Source organism: Cannabis sativa, chromosome 2, assembly GCF_029168945.1.
Source record: "Cannabis sativa cultivar Pink pepper isolate KNU-18-1 chromosome 2, ASM2916894v1, whole genome shotgun sequence".
Taxonomy (NCBI): domain Eukaryota; kingdom Viridiplantae; phylum Streptophyta; class Magnoliopsida; order Rosales; family Cannabaceae; genus Cannabis; species Cannabis sativa.
The window spans coordinates 73227333-73241411 of record NC_083602.1 but is presented as its reverse complement, the minus strand read 5'-3'; the positions used below and the strand labels follow the sequence as shown (position 1 = coordinate 73241411).

The following is a 14079-nucleotide window of genomic DNA, read 5'->3' as shown; positions in this document are numbered from 1 at the left end:
TTTAGAAGTGAAACGATAATTTCCTTTGAGCTTGGCTTAATAGAGATAAATCATTGAGGCCTCATTTTAGTAACTATATTAGTTTACTGAAATATCATTTATAGGTAGCTAAGTGTTTTAAGGATAAAATAAATTGAAGGGTAGAACGGTAAAGTTGTCCCTATTCGGTGTAGATCATCGATAGAGGATCTTCGACTATTAAGATTGTAACAATTAATAATCATAACGCACCTATATCTTGGTACATATAGAGCGTTTTATATAATTGAGAGTGCAATTTCGAATCTATAGTGGTGCAAGGAGAAATTAAAAAAGTTAGTGAATTTACTTGATAAATGCTAGATCTACTTATTGAAATTAAAGCTCGTTATATAGGCCCATGATCCCCTCACTAGTTGAGATAATACTGCTGTAGACTCAATTAATTAGTTTTAATTAATCAATTATAATTCTAAAATTAGACTATGTCTTATTTATGAATTTTCACTAAGCAAGGGCTTAATTGTGAAGAAAATAGATTTTGGAGTTTATTTATTAATTAAGAGATTTTGCATGGTCTAATTAATAAATAATATAAATGGTAATTTTATTTGATAATTAATTATAACTATTAAATAAATAATTTGGACATTTATATGATTGAAATTGGAAAATATGGTATTATTGAAAGAAGAATAATTGGTTGAAATAAAGTGACAAAATTGTAACTTGTAAAAGGCCCTTTAGTGGCCGGCCACTATGTGTAATTTTTGTCCATTATTTTATTCTTTTTTAATCCATATAATTCAAACATAAGCCCTAGTTGAAAGACTATAAAAGGAATATGATGCTCTCATCTCATCCAACACTTTCAACCTACCAAATCTAGTTTCTTACTCTGTCAGACAACTAGTAGATAAGAGACGCCTTCTAGAATTTCAAACATCTTTCATTGTTCTTCATACTCGAGCCATAGTGATAGAGTTCTATACCCACACATATCAAGTCAAGTACTCAATCATAGTGCGAAAGACGGTGGTAACCAACCCGAAGGAGAGAAAGAGATCCAGGCTGAGATCTTATTAATACTCTACGAGAGAAAGAAATACGAGTTAGACATCTGAGCGGAATGAGTCATATTATTCTGGTGCAATCAATGTAAGGTTTTCTAAAATCTTTTGTGTTTAATTTCATTGTATTAGAGATATTCATATTTAGGATGTTAATGAAACATACTTGTTAGTAAATCTAGATCTTGGTAAAATAAATCCAAACAACTGGCCTCAGAGCCATGGTAATGATTTACTTTCATAAAATATGAATTTAAAAAGATGAATTTGTTAATTTGTTGATTTGGATGTGTTCATGGTAGTTTATGTGTTATTTGGTGATGTTATTTGAATTAAAAAAAAAATCATAAAAATAATTTATTTGGATTCCTTGTGAAAAATTAAGCAATTTTTATTTTTACGGAACTCAATTTCAATAAAAAATGAGAGAGATATGGTGTGTTGAAATTTTGGTTCATTGAGTGTCGAGCACTCGAGCACCATGCACACACAGACCCTCAGACAAGGAGGATTTGCACATGCATGAAGGGGACAAAGCTTGTCTGAACTCGGTCAAACCCAGGCTTCAGACACGAGTGATGCTACATCCGCCCACGATGACCCTACAACCCACTGAGGTTTCTCGCACATCCCACCCTGCAACTTCCACTTGCGCGCATGTAGGGAGGATGTGTGCACCCTTCTTGGGCAGACAAGTGATTTTCCACCAAAATTGCGATTTTTATGATATTTTTTCACAAATTTCAAATTTTTGTTTTCAAAACCATAAATATTTAAATAAAATATTATTTTTACATTTAAACTTAAATATCAAATTTTTTAAATTAATAATATTTAATTATTTAATCGATTATTATTAATTTTGATATTTTGAGGTTTAATTAAAAAATTAACTATTTTATATTTTAAATTATGGTCAGATTTTAAAAAAATTGTTAATTTGTTAAAATTTATATATTATTTAGTAATAAGGTTAGATATTTTAATATTGGGTATATTTTAAATTAAAACATAGCATTATCTTTTTAATTTGAAATATTATATTCAAATTATATCTTATATGACAAATTAAATAATAATAAATTTGAAATTAACGTAGATATTTTTATAGATTCCTAACAATAAAAATTTCAAATTCAAAATTAGTTATTTTGTGAAATATTTTATTATTTATGAATTATAAGTTAGAAAAATGATATTTATTGCAATATTATATCATTTTATTGATCACAAATCTATAAATAGTATGTTAAATATTTTAGATATTTTTGTAGAAATTTGAAAAGGCTTAATTTAAGATATTTTCACATATTATTTAGATAATTATCATTTCTTTTATTACTTTATTCTTAAAATAATAATTGCCTAACCATATCAATTTTAAAATTAGTTTATTTTGTTATTTTAATTTTATTAAATTTTAAGACTAGAAAATGATATTGAAAATATCTATTTGGTTATTTTCAAATCATTTATCTTATTAGATATTTAATTTGATTTGATAAAATAATCTAAATAAACTTAGATATTTTAAAATTAGTTTAAATTTTAAATTTTGAAAAGGTATTTAAAGTTGTTTCTACAACCTTAAATTTTCAAAATCTGGTTGGTTAGTAAAATGATAATTTAATTATAGAAGTTTAAATATCTTATTTCACATTTGTTACATGGATATTATTTTTTTTAATTGTTTATCAATTTTTTTTTAAAAAAAAAACCTATTATTTATTTGATCTAAATTGTTATGATTAACTTGTTCACAGATCCAATGATCTGATTTTAATCATAGTCCAATTGTAAATAGATCATATAAATAATTTGTAACATGTAAATTTTTTAATTTTCTTTCATCTGTGATAAACCTAGAAACATGATAGGACACATCCAAATCAGTTTGACCTGTGTACGCCTATATGTTTGCTTTTGGGCTTAGATGCATATAGGAAGCCCATTTAATTCTAAATAATTTAAATGGACTAGGTTGCTATTGAGATACAAATGGCCCTAAATTTGGTAACTAAGTTAGTAAATGTCCATTTTTTAAAAAAATTAAGAAAATGGTCAAATCTAATAAAGCTAATAAAAATTATAAAAATACATTTATCACATATTTTTTTAAAAAAAAAAAATATATAATAATAAAATTAAGTTACATAATTTTTTTAGTATTGCATATTATTATATTGTAACAAAAATAAATAAATATATTAGATCATTTAAATATATACAGCAGTATTAGATATATCCTAGTACAGAAAATTAATATACCGTAGTAATAAAATTATATACCACAAAGAAATTATAATAATGCTAAATTAATACATAAAAAAATATATATATCATGCTAACAAAATTATATATACCACCATTAAAATAATACATACCAAAAAATTAATTTATATATAATAAAATAGAAACTAAAAATCATATTAAATAAATAATATATTATAGATAGCAAAAATCACATACCATACAATAATATGCAGCCTCCTGCGCCGGCATTTCTCGATCAGGTCCTCCCTAGCCCGCGCGCGGACAGTATGCAATGCATACTGTCCGTACAGCTCGCAATTTTTTTGTTTTTCTTCGTTTTTTCATGCTATTTCATGGAATTAACTTTCGATTTTTTGTGTAGTTTTGTATTTTGATTTTTACTTTTCAATTTTCAAATCTAATATCATAAATAAATTAATTTGAATTTTTTTAAAATTTAATTTCAGATATTAGTGTAATTTGAATTTGAAAAACAAGTAAAAATCTATCTTATTGCTTGATTTTATATCTTATTTTTAAATTTGATTATTTAATCTTATTTTTTTTTAAAAAAATTAAAGGTCAGATATTAATTTTTTTTTAAAATTATTTGACCTTATTTAAATTTAAAATAAGATTACTATAATCATGTAATTTTAAATAGAAGTAAGATATTTTGCTAACTTTTAAATTTTTTTGTTATTTTTATTAAATTATAAAATCTGAAAAAATAAATATTTTTTTTATTTTATATTTAATTTATAAAAAAACTTTAAAAATTTAAAAGGTGGTTAGCAATTATTTTGAAATGATATTCAGGTTAGTTGAAACCTAATTTTTCAAAAATTGTAGGTTTAATTTTAAATTTTTTTTATTATTTTATTTAAATATCGATTTTTTTTTTAATTATTTAAATATTTTCGAAAATTATTATTTAAAATTAAATAATTCCTACATCCAACTATCTAATTCATCTTGTTGCAGGAGTATGTGTTTTAGCTTGTTTGTAAGTTTTATAAAACCTATTATTGGTTGATCTAAATTGTCATGGTTAACTTGTTGACAGATCCAATGATCTGATTTTAACCCATGGTTCGATTGTCAATAGGTCAAGTAAATAATTTGTAACAGGTAAATTTTACAATTTTCTTTCATCTGTGTATGACCTAACAACATGATAGGATCCATCCAAGTGTGTGCCTGTGTGAGCCTACATGTTTAATTTTGTTATAGATGGATATAGGTTGTTGTTGCTAAATAAAATATCATAATTTTTATTCAAGATACTTAATTATTTATTTCCATTTCAAAAATTTAATTAGATAGTAAAATATATTTAAGTTAAAAATTAATTTTAGACCAACTTAAATTAAAATATTTTCTTAAGTATTACATTAGAATTAATAATTAAGTTGATTTTATTCAAGATAATTAATTATTTTTTCTATTTTAATAAATTTAATTAAATATAACATTATATTTAAATTGGAAATTTTTTCAATTTCAGATCAACTTATATTAGAATAATTTTCAGAATGTATTTTATTTTATTTTAATAATCATTTTCCACATAAAATTCGAAATACATTTATTTTAAATGTAGATATTTTAAAAATTTTCAATTTTAAAAATTAGATTAAAGTTAAAAATTCAACTTAATTAAATCATGTAATTTTCATTGATGATTTATTTAAAATAAATAGACTAAAATGTATTATATTTTAATTAAAATGAGTCATATTATTCCGCTGCAATCAATGCAATATTTTTTAAACTCTTATGTGTTTAATTTCATCATATTATAGATATTCATATTTAGGATGTTAATGAAACATACTTGTTAGTAAATCTAGATCCTGGTAAAATATTTCCATCAGGACCATGACCCCCGTCCCAGACCCAAACCTAAACCTGACTTAAATAAAGTCAAAAAAATAAAAATAAAAATGATAATTATAGAACACGCTTTTGTTTTTTGTTTTTAAAATTTAAAAACAAAAGTGGTTATACAATACATTTTAGTGTCGTTTGGTAACACTTTTACTTTCTAATTTTTTAATTACGAAATGCAAGTAAAATTTTTGTTTTTAAAATTTTTGATTATGAAAAACAAAAATATGTTCTCTAACCACTTTTGTTTTTCAATTTAAAAAAAAAATAAATAAAAGTGTGCTCTGTAAAGTTTATTTTTATTTTTATTTTTTGATTTTATTTAAGTCGAGTCTAGATCTGGGGTAAGACCAGGCTCGGCCCTGGGCATAGGCGGGCTAGGCCTGTGCCTAGGGCCCACCTAGTCCAGTGGCCCAAAAAAAATATTTTCCTTTTAAAATTATACAATTTTTTTTATTGATTTTGAAAAATACCATATTTTTTTAAATAAGGCCCAAATTTTTTTTTTAAGGCCCACTAAAAGTCAGGGCCGACCCTAGGTAAGACTCAAGTTCCGGTCAGAAGTTAGATTAGCGCCAGGGCCGTGGGGAATGGGAGGATTTGGGTCCAAATCTGGTCGGAGTTCAAAATATTGATTTAGGAAAAAAAAAAAAACTGTTTAAAAAAATATTGAACGTAATTTTTTTTTTTTCAAAATTTTGATTTATAATTAAAAAATTGAAAAGTGAAAACAATTTTAGAGAATATGTTTTTTAAAAAATATTTTCACTTTTCCAATTTTAAAAATAAAAAACTGATTAAAAAAGTGTTATCAAATGCAACAATTTTTTTTAAAAACATAATTTTAAAAGCACAAATTTTGTTATATTTTTATTTTAAAAATTTTAAAAACAAAATGTTACCAAAGTCTAAGTCGAAAAACTTTTTATAATAATATTTGTTTAGATTACTTATACCCCATTAAAATTAACTAATTAATTAAACTAACAAGAAAGATTACAATTTCCAAGAAATGTCTACTATTATATTAGTATACGATCGATTCTTGTAGCGTAAATAAATCCTAAACTAATAAAAGATTATTTTTTTCTAGAAAAATAAAGTACGAAATTTACTACTAAAAAGTTCATCAACACAGCACTCTGCTAGCTTTGCTGTCTCCCATTCTCATTTATGCCCCGCGACTTTGGAGCTGAGAAACTCAAAAGAGTTGGGGAGTCAAGAATGTTAGGAACCTTCCCCTCGGATCGCGTCAGTCCACGTGGCACACCATAAACGACTGTTCTTGCTGACGTCATCGCTTTCCGCACCCACGAAAACCGAACTTATAAATGCTGAAATGTCAATGTGGGCCCCAACTCACCTAGTGTCTTCACCCCCACGACACTTTCACACACCATTCTTTTCTCTCTCTTATCTCTCTCTGTATCATATTTATAAGCCTTCTTCTTTTCTTATTTCTTTCCTTAATTTGCTCTCTATGCCCACGCCCCCACCCAGGCGTACGTTAGCCTCCACCACCACTTCTTCAGCCGCCAAAACCCCACAACTCTACAACTTCTGCTCACACTATGACAAATCCAAGTTTATGGTTCTCTAAACGAGAGATTGATGCTCTCATTTTCCTCTGTCTTCTATTGCCGGCGGCGTTACCCTACGCTGGAGCTCAGCCGCCGAGTAATAATGAAAACGATCCGTATGCGTATAACCGGTTCAGCCCGTCGATGGCGATCATCATCGTCGTCCTCATAGCAGCGTTATTCTTTATGGGATTCTTCTCGATCTACATTCGTCACTGCTCTGATGCCCAAGCAGCAGCTGATAGCGCCGCCGCCGGAGCTGGAGCGGGGAGGTCAAGAAGGGCTGCTCGTGGAATCGATGCGGCGGTACTTGAGACTTTCCCGACTCTGGAGTATTCGGCGGTGAAGGGGCTGAAGATTGGAAAAGGCGCGTTAGAGTGCGCCGTGTGTTTGTGTGAGTTTGAAGACGATGAAACGCTGCGTTTAATCCCCAAGTGCGATCATGTTTTCCACCCCGAATGTATTGACGCGTGGCTAGAGTCACACACCACTTGCCCCGTTTGCCGGGCCAATCTCGTACCCGGACCCGACGAGTCCTTGCACCGACCCGAGTTCCCCACGCAGGCTGCAGACATCGAGGCTCAAAACGACGCCGCTGGAGTTGAACCAGCAGCGGAAGAAAGAACCCATGAGGAACAACTTCCGTCATCTGTGTCGGCTACCGAACCATATGTTTTGGATATGAACAAGACTTTGAATCGGAACCGTACACGTGGATCACGATCAAGCAGGATAAGCAGATTTTTTCCGCGTTCTCACTCGACCGGACACTCGTTGATCCAACCGGGCGAGAACACTGAGCGGTTCACTCTGAGGTTACCGGCCGAAGTGAGAAAGGAGATAATCCACCGTCAATTGGAACGGGCCACTAGCCTATTGGTGTTGCCTAGAGAAAATAGTTCGAGGCGTGGGTACCGAGGCGGTGGTGAAGGGAGTAGCAGAGGTGGCCGGTTCGGTAAGAGGGTGGACCGGTTGACTAAGTCAGACCGCTGGAATTTCTCGAGGAGTTTTTTCAATAGAATGTCTTCGATGAAATCTCCAAAGGTAGCTGCAAACGATGGTGAAGGAACCTCGTCGGAACGAATTATCGGGCCGGATGTGCCACGGAGTAACTCAGTCCGGCCGCCGGTTTAATTTTACCGGTAGTTTCAAAAATTAAATCATTTTTCGAAGACCAACCCTCCTTTTTTTTGTGTACAATGTCAATAGCTTTTTTTTAATTTGTTTCTTTGTTTTTTTCTCATTTTTTTAATCAATGCTAGGCTTCACAAGGCCAGTGTATATGTAACATGACTAATATTCAGTATTTACAGATACAGTTCGCCAAAAAAAAATAAATTTTTTTTTTCTAATAATGCTTGACTATGGCTATTTTATTTTATATAATATGATCTTTCCCTGATGGCTGAGTGTTGAACCAATCTTCACCCGTTAACAAATTAATATTAGGATATTATATCATATTAATTCAATGAAAAAATACAGGCTGTGGGCGAAGATATATACTAAGAAAGAAATTATATGTTATTATGTTTGTATTATCTAATGGCCGTTTTTGACCAATGGCTTTGTATTATAATGGATTTGCAAAGTTTAAACTTTTCCTTTTCGCCGTGTTAACTGAGAATGGACCTATTCTCTGAATGCATAAGCAGAATGAATATTATTTTATTTGAGTGTCCACTTTGAAACAAGGAAGCAATATCGACATTAAAAACAATTTGGGTCAAAATTCACGATTTAGTGTATTTAGTCTTTTCACTCCATCATTATTATAGTCTTCTAGAATTATTGGTTTTTGTCAAAGTAAAATATTAATACTTTTAAACACCTATACAAAAATTATAGCCGACTCTGACTTATAATTGTGCCATGTTTTTACCTATATTACTTCCCCAACAACACTTATTTTTTTATGACTTGAGTTTTGCATGTGGTCCTCACCTAACTACAGTTTGATATAGTTCTAGACTATAGTATATAATACTGGCTCATAAATATATGTGCATATAGTTATTATTGATGCTTAGTTTGTAGTGGCGTAAAGGTAAGGACTCTTTAGTTAACTCTAGTTTTTCCATGCACTAACCTTATGTTCCACCACGAATATATGCAAGATTATAGTGCTTCTCTACTTTTGAATTGGCATAATAAAAGAAACTTTCACTCAATATATGAAAAATAATGTAATCTGTCAAGTCGCCAATATTGATTCCAACAAACGAGTTTTTTTTTTTTTTGATTGAATATATATGGCTAATTAATGATGGAATGTTCGTCTTTATCTCATTCATAATTTTTCTCTTTTTTTCAAGCTGTGTGACCTTTTTAAATTCAAATACAAATTTATTGCTTTCAGCAAAAAAAAAAAAACAAAATTTATTGTCTGTATATCACTTTAGAGGATAGCATATTTTGCTGCCACGCAAAGTTATGGTTCCAGCTATAGCTTTCTTTGTTTGACTAAATAGAAATAATTATATTTATACAAATCTAATAAAAATAAAAGCATACATGAATGTATATACAATTTCAGGGGTTGGCAAATTATTATAGTCACTTTCTCCCGTTTTCCGCTCAAAATCCCTTTGTTACAAAAAAAAATATAAATAAATAAATAAAATAAAATTTTTCGGGTGTTAACAATTTTCTGTGTTTTTTGTTTTTAAAATTAAAAAAATGAAAATATTTTTTAAAATCATATTTTATAAAACTGTTTACTTTTTAATTTTTTAATTAAAAATCTAAATTTTAAAAATAAGAAAAAATCCATTTTAATTTTTTTTTTAAATAGCTTTTTTAATTAATATTTTGGACTCTGACCTTAACTTAAATCTTGGAAACTAAACCTAGATTCGATCCTAATATTGAACCCGCCCCAGTCCCGACCTCAGAACTGGTCTCGGACCTGACTTGAATAAAATCAACAAATAAAAATGAAAATAAATTTACAGAACACACTTTTGTTTTTTTGTTTTTAAAATTAAAAAATAAAAATAGTTATAAGACACTCTTTTATTTTTTAAAAACAAAATTTTAAAAACAAAAATTTTACTTTATTTTTGTGATTAAAAAATATAAAAATAAAAGTGTTAGCAAATCACTTATAATTTTAAAGTTTAATTATAAATTTTATTGTGTGTAAAAGTAAAAAGTATTATAGTAATACCTATAAAATATTATGGAAAATTCTCATTTCTTGGGCTTCCAAATTAACTACTTCTACCAATATTGTATTGAGCCACTAAAATCCATGTTTGGGGTATTAATGGTACGGGCTAGTAGCCTTATCTTCATTGTTAGAAGAAAGATGTAGACATTTAACAAATATTGTGGGCTTTATATTAATTTTAGGGTTTTAGTAGGAAAATTTACAAAAATACTGGAATTTGGGTTAACTTTTACAAAAATACTGTCACACGGAAATATTTTCAAAATACTGTGTTTTTATAAAACACCAGTAAAACACAAAGCAGAATAACTCAAAACAATAGTAGAACACCAGTAAAACACCAGTAGAACACTAGTGAAAACTTAACACAGTATACTGCAGTATGAAACTTATAAAAAAACACAGTAAAAAAGTAAAAAATACTGCTTGGAAGTATTTTTGTAAAAAAAATGACAAAAGTTAGTATACCATGTAAATTTCCCTTTTAGTAGTATGTTTGGTGTGATTAATTTATGTGCATTTTACAATTTTATATACATTATTTTAATTAATTATAAAATATGTGAAAAAAAAAAATTTATTACCCTTTTCTCATACATTTTTATATATCATTAAAAAAAATTAATCTTTTTATATTATATATAATAATAATTATTGATTATTATATATATGGTAATATTGGCTATGTTTATTTTTATATTTACAGTTATAATAAACATACCAATAATATAAAATATTTTATATACGTGTTTATTTTATTTTCTATTAATTAAACATACTAATCTAATAAAAATAATAATAATATTCACATAGGTTTATTATATCACTCTATGTGTGTTATGTTTATTTTTTAGTTTTCTTAGAAAATAAATAATATATACATAAAAAAAATTGTTTATCTTTATCTTTTTCTTTGTTTATTGTGTCATGTTTATTTTTTCTAATTAAATAATTTTTGGAGTTTATAAAGTTATATTTGTTTATTTATTTTTTGATGTAAAAATTATACTTCAATAGAAAATTCGTTCAGTAACTCATTAAAAAATAATCAATATATAATAGAAAGAAAATATACTTATCTTAGTATAGTATAAATTGGCTATATTTATTTTTATGTTTACAATTATAATAAACATACTAATAATATAAATTACTTTACATATATATTTATTTTGTTTTCTATTTATTAAACATACTAATTTAATAAACAAAATAATAATATTCATATATGTTTATTATATCACTCTATGTGTCTTGTTTATTTTTAGTAATTTTAAGTATTGATTTATATTTATATACATTAATGTTTATAATTTTGATATTGTATTTTATTAAAAAAAAATCTTATTAAATTATAATAATTCATACTAAAATAGATAATAAACATTTATTTTTTAATTAAAAAAATTTAACTTGTTTATTTTTATAAAACTGTTTAATTAATTTTACGAACTTTTTTATTTTGAGTTTTAATAAACATGTTTTTTTATTTAATGATTAAAATGTATGGTTTCATGTAATAAATTTTCAAAATGTATAATTCTTTAAATAATTTTTTTTTTTTGCACATTTTTTGTAATTATGTTGTTTTTGTTGTACATTTATATAAAAAAATCCCTTAATTTATTAATATATCATAAATAAAAAATAAAAACTTACCTATTTTGTTCTTGATAGCTCATGAGTAGTAATTTGTAAGGATTTTTATTACACTTAGTACCTATTTGAATTAGTTAGACTCAATCATTTAGTTCACCACTACAATAATGAACTTTAAAATTTGTTATTTTTGTTAGAAATTAAAATAAGGGACGATATACACTCAAAAAAAAAAAATAAATAAAATAAGGGACGATATAAGGTTGTTAATCTACTGAAAGGTTGTAAACCTCTTATGATGTCAGTTTTTTAGAAATAACCGACGCCATAAGGACGTGATAATAATAACACGTGTGTCCTTATATTGTCGGTTATTCCCAAATAAATGACGCAATAAGGGGTTTATAATCCTCCCCAACTCTTCGTCTTCCTCATTCGATCAGCCAACCCAAAAACCCCCAAACCAGAGAAACTCCAAACCCTCTCCACTAACCACCACGTTAATTACCCCCATTTCACTATTTTTTCACTATTTCAATTCTTTTTTTTTTTTAAAATCTTCTATGTTCCATACTCAAAACTATACCAAAAAAATCACATTTTCCTCAATTGTAAGTGTAAACTAAAGGTAGAGGTAGTGGTTGTGGTGGTTATACTCCCGATCACTGGTTTTAGTAGAGAAAACGTTGAATCTCAACGTATATTAAGGTATAAATCAAATTCCTACAAATTTTAGTAATGTACATTGCTTTATTTTTTATTTTGTAAATTTTTTTGAGGGTTTTCTAATTCTATATTATTAAGATAACACTACAATAAGCAAATGTCTTTTATCTCTATTTTTGCTAAAATGATGAAAACTATGATGTATACCAGTGAGATAAAAAGTATTTAAAAATCGAGATAAAAAATACATTTTATACCGATTTTTTCAAAAAAAAAATTAAAATAAAAAGGGATAAAAGGGTACTTTTTATCCCACTTTTTATAATAAAAAAAAAATTAGGATGATACCCTTTTATCTAACTTTTTTTTAGAAAAAAAAATGGGATAAAATGTGACATTTTAATCCCACATTTTGCAAATAAAATGTAGGTTTTCAATTTATTTTTTTTAAATATATTACATTTCATTTATTTTTTAAACAATAAATAATAAATCTAATTTTTTATTTTTATAATTATATGGAATAGGTATATAAAAAAAAGTTAACTAAAAAATGAATAATTAATATAATTTTTAAAAACAATAATAATAATTAGTAACTTCAATTAATAAATAACACTTCATATGTTGTGTATAAATCTCTAAAATATTATACATAGTGTCTAAAAAAATATAATAAAATACTACTAATCAATAATTATATATTAAGGGAAACAATTGACTTAACCATTGTTGTCGAAGCGGTAAGAGATAATGGGATAGGCCACCAAACTCTCAAATTAAAAGTTAAAATTAATTAAAAGGAAAGTACTTTTATATCTTTGTATTTATAGTAAAGATGAGTATATACTTTTTATTTTACGACTTGGATAGGATTTGAATATATATTGAAGTATATCACAAATGTAAGTTAGTACATTGTAACCACATTCGTAAATATATAGTTATTTTGGACAAATAAAAGTATATATTTGCGGTTCTTTTGCGCCAAAGACGATAGTATTTGAACTAATATTTGTGTATGCGCTATTAAAGACATTAAAAAATTATAAGTGAAGCTATTAAAATTTAGTAATTGATCATTATATTAGAACGAATAGCTTAAAGTTCTAAACTTACATTTTTATCATCTCAGCAATGTTTGACGAGATATTAAATTTAAGCGGATTTAAGAATACAATTCTTCCTAATGTCATTGTTATAACCAACATCTAATGTTTGCTGAAAAAATTAACAATGATAATTAATATAAAAATAAAATATTATAGTGAAAGTGAAATAAAAGTGTGATTCTTACCCTATGTTCCATGGTATAAAATAATGTTATCGTATTTGAGTCATAGTGTTTAACCATGTTGACAATTGATTGATGGCTATCACCTTGTCGTGGTCGTTATTATAAATAAGAAGCTCAATATCATAAAACTTGTATAACTCTTTTTCTCTTTCATTTAAATTTTTCTAAATGCATCTATTTAAAAAAGAAAAAAAGTTCAAATAATGTGTCCTAAAAAAATGGAGAGGGCTTCCTCTATTTTCATAACATTCCCTAAATTTTTTAAGTAAATAGCAACACAACAAACAACACATATAAAGTTTTTTCTTATATCTCCGCAGTCAATCAAACCTAGAATGTAAAGCCCGCTTAGTTAATTTGGAAATTAGCAGTTGTTTATGTTTAATTATGAAATTATTTATAGATATTTAAATAATTTATTATTGTTATTTATGGAATTCAGAAATGCATGATTATGTCATCAGTAGCTTTTATATTTCGCATTTCCGGTGTCCGGTATTTTGGAACTCGGCGTTTGGCTCAGTAGAAATCACAACTTAGTATGTTAGTATTTTGGGGACAGGTTTTAGACAT

The 14079-nt window shown here is 26.9% G+C and overlaps 1 protein-coding gene across 1 annotated transcript; it reads left to right on the top strand.

Moving 5' to 3' along the window:
• The first annotated feature begins 6558 nt into the window (after positions 1–6558).
• On the top strand, positions 6559–8110 carry LOC115719663 (E3 ubiquitin-protein ligase ATL6). The gene has a single exon (XM_030648784.2). It carries the CDS (start codon positions 6764–6766, stop codon positions 7904–7906), a length of 1143 nt encoding a protein of 380 aa, XP_030504644.2. The 5' UTR covers positions 6559–6763; the 3' UTR covers positions 7907–8110.
• The last annotated feature ends 5969 nt before the right edge of the window (positions 8111–14079 follow it).

Bases quoted from the DNA above. Each gene is read 5' to 3' on its own strand.
- LOC115719663 (XM_030648784.2), top strand. From the start codon at position 6,764: ATGACAAATCCAAGTTTATGGTTCTCTAAACGAGAGATTGATGCTCTC.